The sequence below is a fragment of the Xyrauchen texanus genome, chromosome 48 (genome assembly GCF_025860055.1).
Source record: "Xyrauchen texanus isolate HMW12.3.18 chromosome 48, RBS_HiC_50CHRs, whole genome shotgun sequence".
NCBI lineage: Eukaryota > Metazoa > Chordata > Actinopteri > Cypriniformes > Catostomidae > Xyrauchen > Xyrauchen texanus.
Window position 1 is genome coordinate 14,369,211 of NC_068323.1, and position 18,542 is coordinate 14,387,752.

The following is an 18,542-nucleotide window of genomic DNA, read 5'->3' on the forward strand; positions in this document are numbered from 1 at the left end:
TGTGTATAAAAACTGTATTTGTCAAGGATGATCACGTTTGTTTTTACCAAAGGATTGTTCAGTTGTTCTTCTCGTCTACACTGCCCTCATTCTGTCTCCTGTGACATCCAAATTGTGCTGAAAGCTATTTGTGTTGATGACGAACCCATAGTTCGAGACAGAGTTGTCCATTTAAAGGTGCACTCAGTAATGTATTCCTTTTTAAACAACTTTTTAAAAAAAATTATTTTATGTGTACTGTACACTCACATGAGATGAAGAACTTAGTCATATTTTACCGGCCATTTATCAGACACTTTAGCTCACGGAATAAATTAATCTGACTGATTAGCACATTTCTTCAATAGCGTCGTTAACCGATTAGTATCACTTATACGTTATGCTGCATCGACGCCGCTAGGTGTCAGTATATGTCCAAGATGACTAGCACTAGGCTACATTAACAAAACAATACTGTTTGCATCTTAAATAAGACATTTAAGCTGAGTCCAAAATCGCCCCTTATCTAGGCTACTATATAGTGCTCTATTTTGGGTGTCAGCCATTGTGTAGTGGTGTCCAAATTCTGAGTGTAACATTGCATCCCAAACCGCACACTTCTGCACTATTCTACGTTCATTTGTGGTGTAAGTAGATGCAAGTAATATGTTAACGCTGAAAATGCAACAAAAAAGAAGTGTACCGTGGGTACCCGGATGATGCACTTCTTCACCCATCAACAGAGTGTGGCATGTTGGACACGTCATGCACTCAGCGCTCGAGGGCTTGCTGTGCATGGCGGAAGGGGCGGAGTTAACTGGCTGCATTGCTGGTCTGACAAAACAACTGGAAATAATGGAGAATTAGCAACTAGAGAAACTTCTGTGAAGATGGCACCTTACAAATGTGAGTTGAATGCTTAACAATCATCATCATCCCATACTGTGTGAATATGTACGTTGTTTGAGATACAAGTGTTGAACTGTGGTTGGCCAATGTGCTAAAGCTAGCTGCAGCAAATCACATATTTGAAAAGTCACTTCCGTCAGTTGTTAAACAGCTAATTAAATGTTACATTTGGGATGATACTACACTTCTAAAATTCATGCACTTACAACTTCTTACTAAAATTGATTTATGCACTATATGGCTGAGTGCTTAGTGTACAGTGCGTAATTTGGGACATCAACTTGTTTTCTGTATATTTTCACTGATTCTTACCCAGAATGCACTCTTGATTTTGAGTCAGAGTGCAGTGGGTACTTAATATTGAATTTATTTATACAAATGAAATCATATCTAATGTATATAACAACAGTTATTGTTGATTTTAATTTAACCATTAATCCCAAGTGATTACATTCTTCATCAATTCACGAAGGTGATATTATTGATAATTCAGAAGACTGCACACAGTATAGAAATTTTGGAGGATGATAAAAATATGTGGCTAACTCATATTTGTCTTATCGATGGATGGTATAATATAGTTGCATGAGGGCACCATTTGTACATGGGCATCTCTTCTCTGTGCTCAGAAACGTTGCCCAGCATGGATTGGAAACTAAAAAAGTCTAAATAAATACATTAACATATGCTTATTCAAATGTGTTTATTCCTTCTGGTAGGTTTTTAATTAATTTATTAATTATGAAAATAGACATTGAACATGAATTAACAGAATAAAGATTTATTGTATATACAATTTTATAAGAATACAGTATCTATTATAATTATTATTATCTAAAGTAAGGGTACAAGAAAGGTAAAAGTACATTTGTGACAAAGTTGTTTCTGCGACAGCTCCAGCCCTGTCTCCGACTCATAGTGATTACGTCGGTCCGAATTCACCCACTAATTCTGTTCACTCCTTGCTGATATAGTGCACTCTTTGACATCCATTATGTAGGAAATAGGGAATGAGCAATTACAGTCACAGCTATATTTAAAATAATTTATTGAAAAGATGCAATGTACACTTATGAATCATGTTGAAAGACAATTAAGTACATTGTGATTTTATTTTTAAAGCTCATTTGTTTCTAAAAGCAACTTATGAATCACTTTAAAGTGTGCAACCTAGCAGTTTCAGGACCATAAAATATTAACTTCAGCCCTGAGTTTAGTGCCCACAAAGTGAAACTCTCTTCAAAGGAAAAGCAAGCACAGGACACTCCTTGAGGACAAACGTACAAAGCTGACGAATTCTAAAATGTAACATTCATGAATTGGACCAGTGTTTAATGATAACTTATAAACCTTAAAGACAAACTGTAAGCTAGTGGTTGTTAATAGATGGTATCCGCTTCTTTTGAAGTCATCAGTCCGCATTGTTTCATCTTCATTTTAAATAAATCGTGTTTAAAACAGAATTCCTGGTGAAGAACTACACTACCCACGATCCTGAAAAGAAACGATCCACCAATCAGGGAACTGCATTGCACAAATGGTGTCTTAAGAGCTCTGCAGTGATTGACAACTGATGTACTGTGAATTATGCAATTGTGTCTGTCTCCCACACTAATACATTTTCATTTGAAATCATTTACATTTTCTCTCCGTTTTGCCCTTCCATCCACATTGAGATTGTGTTTTTGTCAGCAAACATTGAGCCATCCTCATGTTGTATTGTGTGGGCTGGGAAAACAGATATATCTGAAAACAATGACGTATTTGTTGTCATGTGACACAGTCATGCGATCCATTCAACCAAAATAATCAATATGATTTAAGTGTTTTCATACGTTTCAGTGTTGATGAGCCTCAAAATACTTAAATACTTATTTATTTGAATATGTGGTAATAAAATTAAAATATATTGTTTCTATACTTAAAATCAACAAATCAAATTTTCCATTGCTTTTTAAGTTGAGTACGTCATTCACAGTGCTTCATGGGGTTGTTGTTCATTCCCAGATGGTAAGTACACAGTATTGTACCTTTGTCTTTTTATCCAATTTTCAATGACCTTTTTGCGTTAAACCAAAGTTTGTAATGTTGTGATACACCTCGGAGCTGGTTGAGTTGGTTCATGGCTTAGAACTCCTCAATAAAGTACTTTATAAAATCCCTATGGAAAAATGAATTGTAAAAACACTTCCGAAAACCAGAGTGGGCGGGAACTGTTGCATTCTACAATTGTGGCTAAAACTACTGACATTACAAATTCAGTGGGGCCCAAAAGTCATGAAAGCTTATTCATGAAATTCATGTACATTTTTCAATACATCTCAAAATGTTATACTGATCATATAAATTGTAATATACACAGGTACATGTCCAAAAATTTGAATATCATGGAAAAGGTCATTTTGTTCCGTAATTTAATTTTAAAAAGCCAACTCACCAGACCTGAACCCCATAGAAAATCTATGGGGTATTGTCAAGAGGAAAATGAGAGACACCAGACCCAACAATACAGACGAGCTGAAGGCCGCTTTCAAAGCAACCTGGGCTTCCATAACACCTCAGCAGTGCCATAGGCTGATTGCCTCATGCCACACCACATTGATGCAGTAATTCATGCATTAATTAACATACTTTTCAGAAGGTCGACATTTCTGTATTATAAATTCTATATTCTAATATTTTGAGATACTGGATTTCTTTTTTTTTTTTTCAATATTAAATTTTTTTTTTAGATGCACCTGTGTGTGTGTGCGTGTGTGTGTGCGCGTGTGTGCGTGCGTGTGCGCGTGTGCGTGCGTGTGTGTGTTCGTGCGTGCGTGCGTGTGTGCGTGCGTGTGTGTGTGTGTGTGAGAACGTGTATTTATCACTTTGTGGGTAATGGGTTTTACTATCCAAATGTCCCCATAAGGATAGTAAAACCCGAAATTTTTGACCTTGTGGGTACATTTTGTCGGTCCCCATGAGGAAAACAGCTTATAAATCATACTAAATTATGTTTTTTGAAAATGTAAAAATGCAGAATGTTTTCTGTGAGGGTTAGGTTTAGGGGTAGAGTTAGGTTTAGGGAATAGAATATAATGGTTTTTATACTGTACAAACTTTATGTCTATGGAAAGTCCCCATAAAACATGGAAACCAAACGTGTGTGTGTGTGTGTATATACGCACACACACACACACTACCGGTCAAAAGTTTTGAAAATGTTTTTGTTTTTTCACATTTTGAAATAATAATAAAGTCATCAAAACTATGGAATAACATAAATGGAATTATGGGAATTATGTTGTGACTAAACAAAATCCAAAATAAATCAAAACTGTGTTATACTTTAGCATCTTCAAAGTAGTCAGCCTTTGCCTAGAATTTGCAGACATGAACTCTTGACATTTTCTCAACCAACTTTCTTGAGGTATCACCCTGGGATGCTTTTAAAACAGTACTGAAGTAGTTCCCATCTATGCTGGGCATATATTGACTGCTTTTCTTTATTATTTGGTCCAAGTCATCAATTTTCAAAAACCTTTTTTTGTTTAATTACATTGTATTTTTATAATGAAATAAATTAATATGGTGGCACAATTATATTTTTGTCTACAAAACAAATTTCAAACATTTAAGCAAATGCCTTCAGATCAAAAGATTTTTAATGTCATGAGAAACATTTCAGTCAAGTGTTTCAAAACTTTTGACCGGTAGAGTATGTATGTACGTATGTATCAGTGGCGATTTCTTTAAGACTGCAAGGGAAGCTCAGCTTCCCCTATAATGTCAAAAAATTAATGGTCAAATGTGTACTATTATGTTAACATTTTATTGACTAAAAATGCGTTAGAACGCGTTCATCTCGAAGACGAGTTCGTTCAGAATCAGGTACTTATAGCAGGTCGGCTGACTCTATTTCCTTCTCATAGATTCCCGTAGCGTCACAGTGCATTTCCCTGTTGAAGCCCAGCGTCCATTGACTTCAGTGGGGCTGCTTTGAACAGTTTTTTTCAGTGCTTCGAAACTAGACGGTCATTGGATAAATGCTGCGATTATGTCCCGCCCACGGACGCTCAGCGTCTCTGGGGGTGAATGAGGAGTGAGCTGGCCTGGACTCCGAGCTTCCGCATGATGATTGGAGGGTCTTTTGATTGACAGCGATTTAGTACTATAAAAAGTCGCTGACGCTGAAACTTCAAGCTATTCGAGCTCAGTCAGTCCCGTCGTGGATTTTTCAAGTGTAGTCGAAAGACAAACTGCTGCAGCCTATTTCTAGGTATTTGCTTGGCGAAATTGCTAGCCAGTTTTCATCATAGCCTACATTTAACACAATTATACACCACGTTCCTTGTTTCAGTATAACCTAATACCCACATTTCCTCCGTCAAGTTTAATACCTTTTTTTTAGATCGTTTGTTCATTCATTCATAGGGAACTAGCCAGCTAGCAAACTGCACGACAGACAGTGCTAATATTGTCGACCTGATTTCAATTTATTTATTTATCAGCAACCAAAAAAATAAACAAAAACTATAATAAAATATATTATTAATAAATGAATTAAGAAAACGGTTTATGCACACACACACATATTTGTATATATATATTAACATGTATGGGTGTACATATAAAAAATAAATAATGATGTATATTATTTATAAATGAAATAATGAAAATGAGCTTCCCCTCTTTGAAAGACCAGCAGCCGCCACTGGTATGTATATATAATTAAAAACAGATTAAGCAAATCTAACCCTAACCACTTTATATTATAACCAAAAATAAAGACTGCCACTTCTTAAAATAAAACAAATGCAATTTCCAGCATATAACCAAACAGATCAAATTGAATTATTGCTTTAACCAAAGTTATTTAATGCATAAAAAGTCATCTCCACATCTCCACAAGATTATTTCAGCAGAAAATAATTATTATAAAAAAAGCCTTTCCGGCCATCTGTTCAGGATTTCATCTTGAAAAGCACTGTTAAAGAAGTTTTGACAAATCCCTGGGTAAATCCCCTGTGCCCTTCAAACATCATCAGCATGTGGACTCCGCCTTGAGCCACGTCGCTGAGTCAAGGTCACTGTGGCTACATGCCCAATGATGGGGTCTCCATGGTGATGGTCGTCATCCTGGTCAAGACTGTGGTTGAGAGATTCAGGGTCATAAATGGCGAGTCCGGGTCTCCTGTGAAGTGTTCCCAGAAGAGACGTTATCTCATCCATATTCTTATCCCCAGAATAGCGAGGAAGCATTTTGGAGTCTTCAGCCACGGAGCTCGGATGCTCCAGGGTGTGCAGCACTCGAGAAGACTGGAGGTTGTGCAGTGACCGTGACTGAACTGCAGAGGGGTTAAAGGAAAATTTGATGAAGACATTTCAGAGGTGACCTTGCTTCAAAGTTTCCTCCCAGGAGCTTATACACTGAGAGAACATTTTACGAAAGGCACTTATGTTTTGTCAAAAGTTGCCAGCACACATTACTTTCTCCAATACTTATCACATAAAGTCACCCCTAAAAATATTGGACTATTCACATTTTACGATATATGAATTTCATTGCATTTGATAACGTAATATCAAAGTAAGTCGCATCTGCAAACGTTTTTGCAATGACTTTTATGCCTGTTCTCAAAGTGATTTTAGTGGATGTATGAAGTCAGTTGCCCACAAGTTCACACTGATGTCCTAGTGCAGTTCATCACATTAACTTTCGACATATTCCACTAATGTTTGACAACCAGAAAGTGTCCAAATAATTTAGGCTTGATTTTAAACAACAATTACATTCATTCATTTGGAAGATGCTTTTACCTAACTTAATGTGTATTCAAGGCAAACATCAGTGTTTCTTCAGCTTTGAAACTTTTAGCTCTGTGGACCTTTAGTGACACCACCTAGTGCAAATAGTCACTCATAAAAAAAAGTCTAAAAATCAACACTTTAGGCAGAAACATGCCCGAAGCACCCACATATTATCAATGTACTGTACCCTAGATTTTCCTTGTGCTCCACCATTCCAGTCAGATGAAAAAATAACTTATTGCCCACCCTAAAGTTTAAAATGCCCCCCAAAGATTGTATCCTTGTACCGACCCTCCCCTAGACTTCAACCATTCACCTCATAAGAGCTGCCGAGCTCAATAGGATGCTAATTGAACAAGACTGTGACCGACTGCCCAAACTTTAACCATGACCTGTGCTTAACCTGCAGAACAAGAACTCTTTTCCCCTTAAAGCCTCAGACAGCAGATTGATGAGGACAAATTACTGTTTTTCTTCCACACCGTTGATTCAACATGAGGGAAAAATGACTAAGCTGTTTTCCATTTTTCGAGTCCACCTTCCTCAGTAGTTCCGATAACTGTCATAAAGTTTCAGCGCAGGCCTAATGGCTTGTCAACCAAATGATACATTACACAGATTGCTTCTAGGACCCATGATTCTTTCAAGCATGAAATTTTCTTCTAAGTTTAGGGATGATAGGATATAAGGGTAGTCTTAATGGGTTTTTTCTCCACAAGGACTTGGGCCTAGATTGGGAGAACCCAGTCTAGGAGATGTTTAGGCCAGACAACTCACCTCTCAGTGGGCTGAAGTCTCCATGTTGGCTGACCTTGGTGTCGGTGAAGGGCTTTAGATTGGGCAGTAGAATTAGGGTGAATGACAGAAGCAGCACCTGAGGGGCAGAAGCAGATGAAAGGCTTCAGCGTAATGGCATGTACAGCCAAGTGAGGTACTACTTTGATGTAACAACTGTATATAAGGTGTATTCTCAAGTCGATTTAGATTGGACTTGTTCTGTGATTAGTGTTCCCTAGCCTCCTAGTAGGGGAACACTGGGAAATGCTTTTAGAGTAAAGGCCTATGTCTAATTTGTTGTCTTGTGCAATCTAACAAATGGATGACCAAATGTACCTTAGTGTGAGGTTAAATTTTCAACATTTAAAGGACTAGTTCATCCATAGTGTTGCTTCTTTTAACCCTCACCAGAACGCAGGTTCCAGTCTGGACCGTTTTGTTGGATCCGTTCATGACCAGTGCCTGCAGCCTACGCAACTGTTCCATCATAGACCTGAAAAGGAGAGAGAAGGTTAGAAAGTTCAATTTGCAGGAGCCTCTATGGGCCCCTAAGGAGGAAAGTGAAGCATTACCAATAAAATGATTCCCTCACATGTTACATTTCTCCAGTTGGAAGACCTTCCTCTGTAATTCCTGGTTCTGCATGCTGCATGCAGCCATCCTACAAAAACAAATTTCCCTCAAGAATCCAGCAACTCATTCCAAGGAAAACCAACAAATTTCACACTAACTGTCAAAACATTTTCAGTGTTCAGTAGCTGCAAATTTCATCAAGTTTGAAAAATGGTTGTCTTTTGTCATTCTGTGTTCACGTAGTGGCCATGTTAAAGGGATAGTTCACTCGAAAATGAAAATATGTATGGCTTTGTGTCTTCCATGGAACACAAAGGGAGATGTTTTGAAGAAAAAAAATTAACACTTTGGCATACAATGAATGTGTAGCTCCAAAAAGGACCCAAAAAAGCACCATAAAATTATTCTATACAACTTGCACGCTAAATGTCAGGGACCAAAGTCATTATTTGCTGTAAATCTTTGCCTCCACCTTAGCATTCAAATCTCATTTGCATGCACCTATACAAATAGTAGGGTTGCAAACTGTCCCGTATTAGCCAGGACGTCCTGTAGGGCGTATTAAAGTGCTCAAAATTTATCAAACATGGCAAAAAGTTGACAACCTTAATGACATGCAAACTAATGCGTTTGGCATTCAACTTTGCTATCTGACACAAAAAGCTATCTAATGGCAGCAGAAGCATTGGAACATAGAGCATGAATGGACTTTTATGGAATTTAAAAATAAAACTGGATCTTGACAACCATTCACTTTCATTGTATGGAAAAGCGCACTGAGGAGATTTTGCATCCTCCTTTGTGTTCAGCAGAAGAAATAAACTCATGCAGGTTGGATACGACATTTGAGCAAGTAAATAATGACAGAATTTGCACTATTCCTTTACGCTTGCTGCCTAGCATCTTTTGGTTTATTTATTTTAGCCCAACATTCGATACCTGCTCTCCAGGCCAACAATATATTCTTTCTTCTTCTTTCTGCTCTCTTGAGCTGACTGCTTGTTGCGGATCTTTCTGCGAATTTTCTTCAGAATCCTTTCCTCATACTTGATCGGGGGGGAGGGAAAGAGAAACATTGAACTGCAAAGAAAATCTAGTGCTCTCACCTTTCATGGTGTAATTGCCAACTGAGAGTTTACCTTGGTGAGCGGAAACTGATTTGGCAGAGTCACTCCCTCCTTGGCAAGCAGTCGTTTCTCATCTTCTGTAAGAACAAGCTCCTGGTAGGATTGCTGGGACATCTTTGTGAGCTGTGGAGATGACAGGAATATCAATCTGACATGAAAGTAACAAATGCAATCAACATTTTTCCCTGCCTGGATGGTTGGACTCAGATATGGTCCTAGTCCAGACCTATCGAATGAACATAAAACATTTATGTCTTGTTGTCAATTCCTTCTGAGTTTATCTGCACACTAAAGAGTTGGGGACCGTTCACATAGAATGTGTTTTGTGTCCATCTATGTTGTATTTTTAAAAAAAAAAATGTAAACATGCGCTAGCAACCTTTGCATCACGTCTAGCTGCTTTTTCAGTGCTATGTTTTTATGATGCGTTAACTTGACACGGTGTTAAAAACGCAGTGCTCCTGCGCGAGATGGAAAAACAGCGAGATGGGGTGCAACGGTCAAAGATGTCGGTCTAATGTATGTTTACATAGAAAAACTATTGAATAAACATATCTCGCAACAGCTGCGGTTTGTTCTATTTTTTGCGCTATGTCTAGCTTTTTTAGCGCAAGAACATGTTCTGTCTGAATGGTCTCTTATTCCACCTTGCCCTATTCTGTCTAGTGTATTTTACCTAGCTTTGCACCTGAGTGAATACTCACAGGCTCTGGTGTGTCAGATAGCAGCAGATCCATGACAGTGAGGGGGAATCCAATGGTCGGTTGCACTTGTGACGTTTCAGATGCACGCTGCATCCCTCTGGCCCCATATGGGAAGAAGCCGGTCTCCCAGCCATCTGCAGCATAGATAATACAATTTATCCTTCTTTGTTTGCATGTGGAAAAGTTCACAAAGCTCTGCAATGGGTGCTTATCTTCAGAAAGTATGCAAAGACAAAGACGCTTAATCTAAATAAGCGTAATCAACGCTAATCATACAATTATTCCACAAATGCTGTCGATTGAGCTTAACTTGTACTGAACCAAGAATACTCCTTTAAAGAGATCTCATTTGAGATTTTTCTTTCCCACAGTTATGAAGTGATACACTGAAATCAAGCCTCAGCACCACCAAGATGCCACTGTTGGGCCCTTGAGCAAGGCCCTTAACTCCAAATTGCTCAAGGGGGATTGTCCCTGTAATAAGTGCACTGTAAGTGCTGCGCTGCCAAATGCATAAATGTAAATGTAAATGTAAATCAAAAGGGAAGTTGGTTTCAAGACCATGGTTGTGTTGTGTCTCAGATGGGACAAAGCGGGGCTCCACAGGGGGGCTTCCAGTTGGTGGCGGACTATCAATGTGATCCGAATGAGGGTCCTCGCTTATTCCACTGTCGCTTGGAGAGGGTGACCAATCTGGTGACCCGGACACAGAGTCACACCCACCTAGAAGTGCATTGAAGTCCTCACTACCCTGGGCAGGCATCATCATCTTTCAATAAAAAATGCAGGTGGTATTTGCATACTATGCTGGTTATTCTGGTAAAATCTCTACAATTTAAGACATTTCTATGTGTAGGTACATATTATTTGTGCAACATCTTACATGAGCATCTTGAACTGGCCAGAACTGATTTTGCTGTCCCATATCCTCATGCCGTAAGATGCCGTCATTCTTATCGAAGAGCAAATCAAGCAGTTCTAACCCCTCATAACTCTATTAGATCGTGAGAAAAAAACATTTGCCATTTATTTATTTACTATTAGTGGAATTCAAACGAACTAGAAAAAAAGTTGAGAGCGAACAAGACTGAAACTATCACTTTTTTCTGAACTTTGTTCTGAGTGCAATATTACATGGGTAGGCAAGATAACAAAGATTACCCCTAATACTAATTTCCTCTTGCTAGAATGCAAAAATGTATAAAATAAAGAACATTAGAACTTACCTGATCTGAATACAGTTCCATTACAATGACCCTGTCTAAAATATCCTTGAAATAATGTCAAAATTGGGACCGAACCAAAATATCTGTCAAAAGGTTGTCCTGACTCTCTATCTTTGGCTCTTTTCTCACTGAGAACAAAGTTCGAACTCCAACGCAACAGTCAGGTCATCATTCTCAGACCTGGCTATTGATTGGCTGTTCTTTGTTGGAATGTACTATAAAACACAGAGAAAATGTGGGTACAACTAAGAGGAACAGTGTAGTTTGCAAATGTGGTGGTGACTTTTATCCAGAACAAATCTATGGCGATTAAATTAACAGTAGTATTAGCGAAGACTGGAGTAGTGCAATATAAAGTGTATTAAGAGGGCAAAATATTACAGCAGAAGCATGTGTTTTTAACCACCAGTAAATCACTGCTCAGTTACTTAAATGTTTCAGTGTACTTTCAAGATCAAATAAGGCTTGCAGATGTTGTGAAAAAACACATGATGAGTCAGAGTTCAAAGGTCATATTTTCCCACCTATTTGAAGTAATATGACCTTTCACACAGTTTGTCATTCAGAAAGATTATATACATCATAAAATACATTAACTCATTTTATGCATCAGTACAAATGGATGATAAACTGTTAATTGGTGATATTAATTAACTATTAAATAGTACTAATTAATTTATATTGTAAAATATACAAATGATGATGACAATGATAATAATTAAATTATTAAATAATAAAATGTAATCTACAAATTATTATTGTAATACTTTACAATAAAGTTCACTAGGTATCATTAACTAACAATGAATTTTAATTAGTAAATCAGTTCATTCGTTGATTAATTTTTTTTATTTTTTTTTTTATTTATAAACATATCTTTATTACGAGGATTAACCCCTTGAGATGAAGCATCTCGTTTTCGAGGGGGTCCTCCAATACATCAAAGCAAAAAAAAAGAACCAAAACAGCAGAGCAAATATCATGGTCAAAAACAGCACAACAAAACACAACAATACACACACACCAGCTCACAATGCTCAACCCCACCCCACCCAACTCGATCCCCATAGATAACATGACAGAAAAACAACCACATGACTAGCATTGCACAAGGTCAAGAACTAATAGTAACACAAAAAAAAAACAAAAAAACATTGAGAATGAAAATAACAATAATAATAATAAATAAATGAATAAAAATGAAGACATAAAAATTTGAAATAATAAACACATGACCAATGAAGCCCATGGTCAAACAAACAAAACTAGAAACAAAGACAAATATTCCGAAGATATTCCCCGAGAGCCCTTCGAAACGCTGTAAGTGAAGTTAAAGAACGGATAAAAAGAGGAAGATTGTTCCAATCATATGGAGCCTTAAAAAATGCATATTTCCCTACTTGTCTTTTAACTCTAGGAACAACAAAAAAAATCTGATCATTGTATCGCAGGCTGTATAGCGAATTATAAAGCACCAAGTGTTGCTTGAGATAAACTGGATAATTCAAGTAAAAACTTTTAAAAATAAACTGTAACCAGTGAGACTGTCTCCTGGCAGAAGGGGCCAACCAGGACAACTGTCTGTATAACACACAGTGGTGTGTCCTGAAGGGACAACGGAGAACAAAACGGCTGTTGTAGACAACATCAGTGGAATGCAAACAAGAAGCAGGAGTGTTCTGATAAATAATGTCGGCATAGTCCAAAATAGGCAGAAGCAGCTGTAAGACTATTCTTTTCCTGACTGGAAAATTAAAACATTTAACAGATTGATAAAGTATTTTAAGACGAGAGAAAAGTTTGTTTGTCAATGCTTGTACATGAGTTTTGAAAGATAAATCAGTTTCCAACCAAACACCAAGATATTTAAAGGTCTCAGTTGACTAAAGGAGAGGAATCAAGAAAACAAAGATTAAGGTTGTTTTTACCTATATCCAAGGCTTTTCTATGAAACAATAAAGAGTAGGACTTTGATTTATTAAGGAGAAGTTTATTCGCCAATAGCCACTGCTGTATAGAATTGAAGTCATGCTGTAAAACGAGGTTTATCCCGGAGATGGTGGGTTTACTACAGTAAATGACTGTATCATCGGCATAAAGATGAATATTACAGTCTGTACAACATAAGGGCATGTCATTAACAAAAATGGAAAATAATAATGGTCCCAAAGAAGAACCTTGAGGGATGCCTTTTACTATGCCTGTATACTCAGACTGACAACCCCTGTAGGACACCCCCTGACGACGATGATGAAAATAGCAATTAAACCAGAGTAAAGATGATCTCGCGAGACCAATAGCATGCAATTTATCCAATAGAATATAGTGATCAACTAAATCAAAGGCTTTGGAGAGATCTAAGAAAATGGCACCGGTACACAGATTGTCATCAAAACTAGAAAATATATCATTAGAGAGTTTTAAGAGAGCAGTGGTAGTGGAAAAGTGTTTTCTGAAACCTGATTGGCATTGAGTAAGTAAATTATTATCAGATAAATAACCAGATAATTGATTAAAAATTATTTTCTCAAAAACTTTAACCACACTATTAATTATTGATATTGGCCTATAATTGTTCAGAATTTGTGAGTCTCCACCTTTGTGCAAAGGAATAACTTCAGTACATTTCCAAGCAAGAGGCACTTCACATGTATCAAATGACATATTAAAAAGCACAGCCAATGGTGGTGCTAGTACATGCGAGGCAAGTTTAATAAACTTACCCTCAAGACCATCAGGGCCAGGACTACTGCTATTAGAAAGCTTATTAATAGCCTGTTGAACTTCCGTTGATCTAACCTGTCTAAATTTGAAAGAGCTTCCGCAGGGTGGGCTGTTAAGACACGGGTCTGCGAGAAAAACAGGAGGTTGGACAAGCGGTATTTTAGAAAAAAGCAAACTAAAGGCATTAGAAATCACGGCTGGATCATTAGTTATTTCATTATTAATCATATTATTTGAAGTAATATTGGACTTACCAACTAGAGTGTTAACTCGCATCCAGAATTGCTTTGGGTTACTTCATTTGAGTTCATTTGACAGGCATTTGATCATTTGATCTCGATAATAATAGGCTTTAGCGTTTCTTGTTTGAGTTGTACATAAATTTCGTAATCGTTTGTATTTCTCCCAGTCTTCAGGCAGTTGTGTATGTTTATGTTTAACCCAGGCCCTATCTCTCTTTTTAAAAAGATTAATAAGATCACCATTAACCCAAGGCAGATGATGGCCTTTAACCTTAATGGATTTCCATGGAGCATGTCTGTCAATAACTAGCCCAACTTCAGTATAAAAAAAATCCCATGCAGCTTCAACATCAGGAATTAAGTAGAACCTGTCCCAATTTATCCTTCGAAGGTCATTAACAAATAGATTATTATTAAATAATTTAGTTTCCCGTACCTTAATATATTTAGGAGGAAGATGAGGAGTTGCAATTTTCCAGATACAATGGATAATGGAATGATTGCTAAAGCAGTCAGAGAGAGAACTCCAGAAGTCATTATTCTGTTTGGATGAGAAACAAGAATCCAGTCAATGAGAGATTTAGAGTTAGAGCAGACTCTAGTGGGCTCAGTGATGATTTGAGTCAAATTAGCACCATTAACCATATTACGTTCTTTGAATGTAGAAGAATCATTCCAAATTAAATTAAAATCCCCCAGCAAAATAATTTCTCTCGAGTCTCCCAGTAATGATACCGTAGCTAAAATGTTCTTAACAAACTCTAGTTTAGGAGCTGTAGGTGGTCAATAAATATTGCCTATTATCAAATGTTTATTTGCATGAAGAGTTATCTTAACAAAGATACCTTCGAAAAACTCAGGTTTCACCTCAGGAATAATTAGCTGTGAACTCAGATTAGGTGAAATATAAGTAACGACTCCACCTCCCCAGGAACCTCTGTCAGCCCTATACATCACATAATTTTCAAGGTGAATAATAGTGTCAGTAGTACTATTAGTAAGCCATGTTTCAGACAAAGTAATTATATTGGGATTATTATTGGACAGCCAAGCTCTAAGCTGATCAATTTTAGGGAGTAAACTACGGATGTTTAGATGGATAGCATGGAGACCTTTACCCATAAAATATATATTTGTAATCAATGAAAATAAAGCTTACTAACCTTGTGAGGTAAAAATCGTGAAAGTGCAGAAGAGGTGAACATGAGAGCCAACACCATATACACACACACTCAATCATACCTACATTTAAAAAAACAAAACAATAATACAAAAATCCACACACAAAAGCAAGATAACAAATTAAACTAAACTGTGTTCATTCACTCCCCTGATAATAGAACCACTGAACCACTGAGAAAACACACTCATTACATTTTTGTTTGCTTTATACCAGAGACCCAGTGGTGGAATAAAATAAAACAGCATATATTGAACAACCAAAAACAGCAATCTTCAAGGTCAGAGAAAATCAACCACTCAAGTACACAAACTTCCTTCCTTCCCTTTCCCTTAAAAAATAAAAAAAATAAAAAAGTAAACCACAAACAATCATCTCTCTCTATGAGAACAAGTCTATCTGTCACCACGAAGTGACGTCAGACGTGAAATAACGCTTCATGCCGTACGGAAATAAACAAACAAGCATGATAGCAGACGTAAATAATATTTCTCATAGTTAATGAGGATCAGAAGAGTCAAAAGAATCGAAGTACTTGACAGCCTCACTTAAATCACCAAACTGGGTTTGGTCCGACCCTCGGCTGAAGTTGATGACAGCGGGATACAACAAAAAAGCCTCAAACCCCAAGGTACGTGCCCGGTTCATTACTGGAAAGCAGGGACATCTGAGTCAAGCGGTGAAATCACTGTAGTCAGCAGTAAAGCGGATAGTTTGACCATCAACTACCGCAGGTGTTTTCCTTGCGAGGCCCAAGATCCTGTCTCTGTCAGTGAGGCGAAGACAATTAAAGATCATGTGCCGTGGGGAAGCACCCGCAGAACGCGGGCTGCCAACGCGATGTGCTCGCGTAAACTCCGGAAGGTTGGAGGCCAACTCAGGAAACCATGTAGGAAAGATGCTCAACAGGTAGGACAGTGCATTACTATGTTCTACTCCTTCTTTCAGGTTGATTATACGTAGATTGCTCCTTCTGCCCTGGTCCTCCATCGTGATTAATTTCTCCTGAAGTTTCTTTAAAGCCTCAGACTGCTCAGTTATGGCGTCCTCAGCGCATTTCACTTGAGCACGAAGAGAAGTAGTAAGCTTACGTTGGGAGTCCAACTCTTTTGAGTGTTCCTCCAGTGTTGTTTTAATGGAAACAAGCTGATTTTCCAGACGATCAAAGTGATCTTTAGATTGTTTATCAGCTTCAGCAAAATACTTATGAAGGATAGTTTCCATAGACGCAGTTGTCAACTCACACACGCCCGAGTCGGCGTCTACAACATGTGAGTGCACTTCTTTAGATTGGGGTCATTGTCAAATTCAAAATTCAAAAGTACTCACAAAAGTTTCAGATTTGCTGTTTAGCTGTTCTAAATCTGCTGTTTTAGCACATTGAGCAGGGAGAGCTGTGAGAAGCCTAACTCCTACTCCGCCATCTTGAGATTGGCGGAGTAGGAGAAATTTGTATTGTTAGTTCCTGTTCATTCGAACTGCACTAAATTATTTTAACTTATACTAATATAGTTTATGTAGAAATATTGCTCATTGATAGTTCATGTTATCTATTGTGTTAACTAATGTTAACATATACAAACTTATTGTAAAGTGTTACCATTTTTATTATTGGTATGTTATGTTACATTATATTTAATGCAACTTTGTTAAATAAATGTTTATTTTAATTACATTTATTAATAAAACTACATTTATATTAATAAATGCTGTAACTTTAGTGTTTACTGTTAGCTTTGTTGTTATTTTATCTTATGTTTTGTAAATTAAAGTATTACATTATTATCTTATCTTATGTTATGCTATTGTTTTTTTTTTTTGTTGGATAATTCCAATTTGGAATGCCCAATTCCCAATCCTCTCTAAATCCTCATGGTGTCGTAGTGACTCGCCTCAATGTTTATCTTGTAATAAAATGTATTCATATAATTACATTTATATTAATAAATGCTGTAACTGTATTTTAAAAATGTTATGTTATATGTTATGTTAAGATTTTTTTTTGTTTTTAATCCCCTTTTCTCCAAAATTTGGAATGCCCAATTCCAACTACTTAGTAGGTCCTCGTGGTGGAGCAGTTACTCACCTCAGTCCGGGTGGCGTAGGACAAGTCTCAGTTGCCTCCACTTCTGAGACCAACAATCCACGCTTCTTATCACGTGACTCACTGTGCATGACAGCGCAGAGACTCACAGCATGTGGAGGCTCATGCTACTCACCGCGATCCATGCACAACTTGCCACACGCCACATTGAGAGCAAGAACTATGTTACCCCATGTTACTCTAACCTTCCTAGCAACAGGGCCAATTTGGTTGCTTAGGAGACCTGGCTGGAGTCACTCAGCACACCGTGGATTCGAACTCGCAACTCCAGGGGTGGTAGTCAGCGTCAATGCTCGCTGAACTACCCAGGCCCCCACGTCATGCTATTGTTATAGAAATGTTTATTTTGTAATAAAATGTAATAATATAATAAAAAAATTATTAATAAATGCTGTAACTGTATTGTTCATATGTTATGTTAATAAAATGTAATATAATTGCGTGCATGGCTATTTTTCCACTGAGAAAATAGGATGATTTTCACCAAAATGACGGTATCTTCAGAAAGCTGACTAACAGACTACAGTATCGTCAACAGGTGATCTATCTCTCTCTCTCTCACACACACATCTGTCTCGTGTCCACTGGTTTGTTCCATTTGTGTTTACGTTCTCTTCATGTGTTTTATGTGTTCGTGTGCTCGCGGAATCAGTGTTCCTTTGGGAACCCATGTCGTTTCCATGGGAACGCTGATCATGCCAACTTTCAGCAGCAGTGGCACCTGATCGTGATTTGTTTTCCTATATTTACCAAACTCTGTTACGTGTTCTTTGCTAGATTGTAATTGTGTGTTACTCACCACTCTGTCTCTGCCCTAGTTGGTCCTGCTGTGTGTTTTCTATATTGGTTGCCAGTCTTCGCTGTACTGTAGTGCCTGGATTGTGGTTACCATCCTGTTGTTCGCTTAACTCGCATTGACGCTTCACCAGAGTATTCCTCATCGGTTACCTTTCAACACTGTATCTGCTCTTCACACTACCACGATGCACACAAGCCTGTGAACACACTCTCCATCTCCGCTGCAGTAGGTGCCGGTGTTGTGTCGAAGTTCCCCCTATATTTCCCCAGTTAGTGTTCCCTGTAGTGCCGTTTAGCATTAAATATAGGGGCAACAGACTTTGACACAACACCTGGTTCCCCTCTCATTTCTCCAGCTCTGTTGTGTTTAATTATCAATAAAATCTGTTCCTTTGCCTCTGCAATTGGA

At 37.7% G+C, this 18,542-nt stretch overlaps 1 protein-coding gene and 1 long non-coding RNA gene across 3 annotated transcripts; one reads left to right on the forward strand and one right to left on the reverse strand.

Annotated features, from left to right (window-relative positions):
• The first annotated feature begins 786 nt into the window (after positions 1 to 786).
• On the forward strand, positions 787 to 10,499 carry LOC127639443 (uncharacterized). The gene is made up of 3 exons (XR_007969970.1): positions 787 to 885; positions 10,231 to 10,349; positions 10,442 to 10,499. It is a non-coding gene; the product is annotated as an uncharacterized LOC127639443 (long non-coding RNA).
• LOC127639440 (cyclic AMP-responsive element-binding protein 3-like protein 3-A) lies at positions 5,312 to 14,766 on the reverse strand. Of its 2 annotated transcripts, XM_052121495.1 has the most exons (11): positions 14,064 to 14,766; positions 13,809 to 13,934; positions 10,743 to 10,853; positions 10,421 to 10,628; positions 9,860 to 9,993; positions 9,168 to 9,278; positions 8,968 to 9,074; positions 8,048 to 8,116; positions 7,864 to 7,948; positions 7,456 to 7,552; positions 5,312 to 6,215 (listed from the first exon to the last, which is right to left on the reverse strand). In XM_052121495.1, the coding sequence occupies exons 2-11, from the start codon at positions 13,818 to 13,820 to the stop codon at positions 5,902 to 5,904; spliced, it is 1,248 nt and encodes a 415-aa protein (XP_051977455.1). In that variant the 5' UTR covers positions 13,821 to 13,934; positions 14,064 to 14,766; the 3' UTR covers positions 5,312 to 5,901. The 2 variants fall into 2 exon arrangements, with proteins under 2 accessions (XP_051977455.1, XP_051977454.1); XM_052121494.1 differs by lacking the exons at positions 13,809 to 13,934; positions 14,064 to 14,766 and adding an exon at positions 11,086 to 11,244 and having other exon boundaries at positions 5,314 to 6,215.
• Positions 14,767 to 18,542: the final 3,776 nt, after the last annotated feature.

Excerpts from the sequence above, each read along its gene's own strand:
- LOC127639440 (XM_052121494.1), bottom strand. The coding sequence starts at position 11,106 with ATGGAACTGTATTCAGATCAG. Across the intron at positions 8,117-8,967 it reads ATTGTTGGCCTGGAGAGCAG|GATGGCTGCATGCAGCATGC; the intron begins GTATCGAATGTT and ends TTGTTTTTGTAG. Across the intron at positions 7,553-7,863 it reads AGACTGGAACCTGCGTTCTG|GTGCTGCTTCTGTCATTCAC; the intron begins GTGAGGGTTAAA and ends TCTGCCCCTCAG.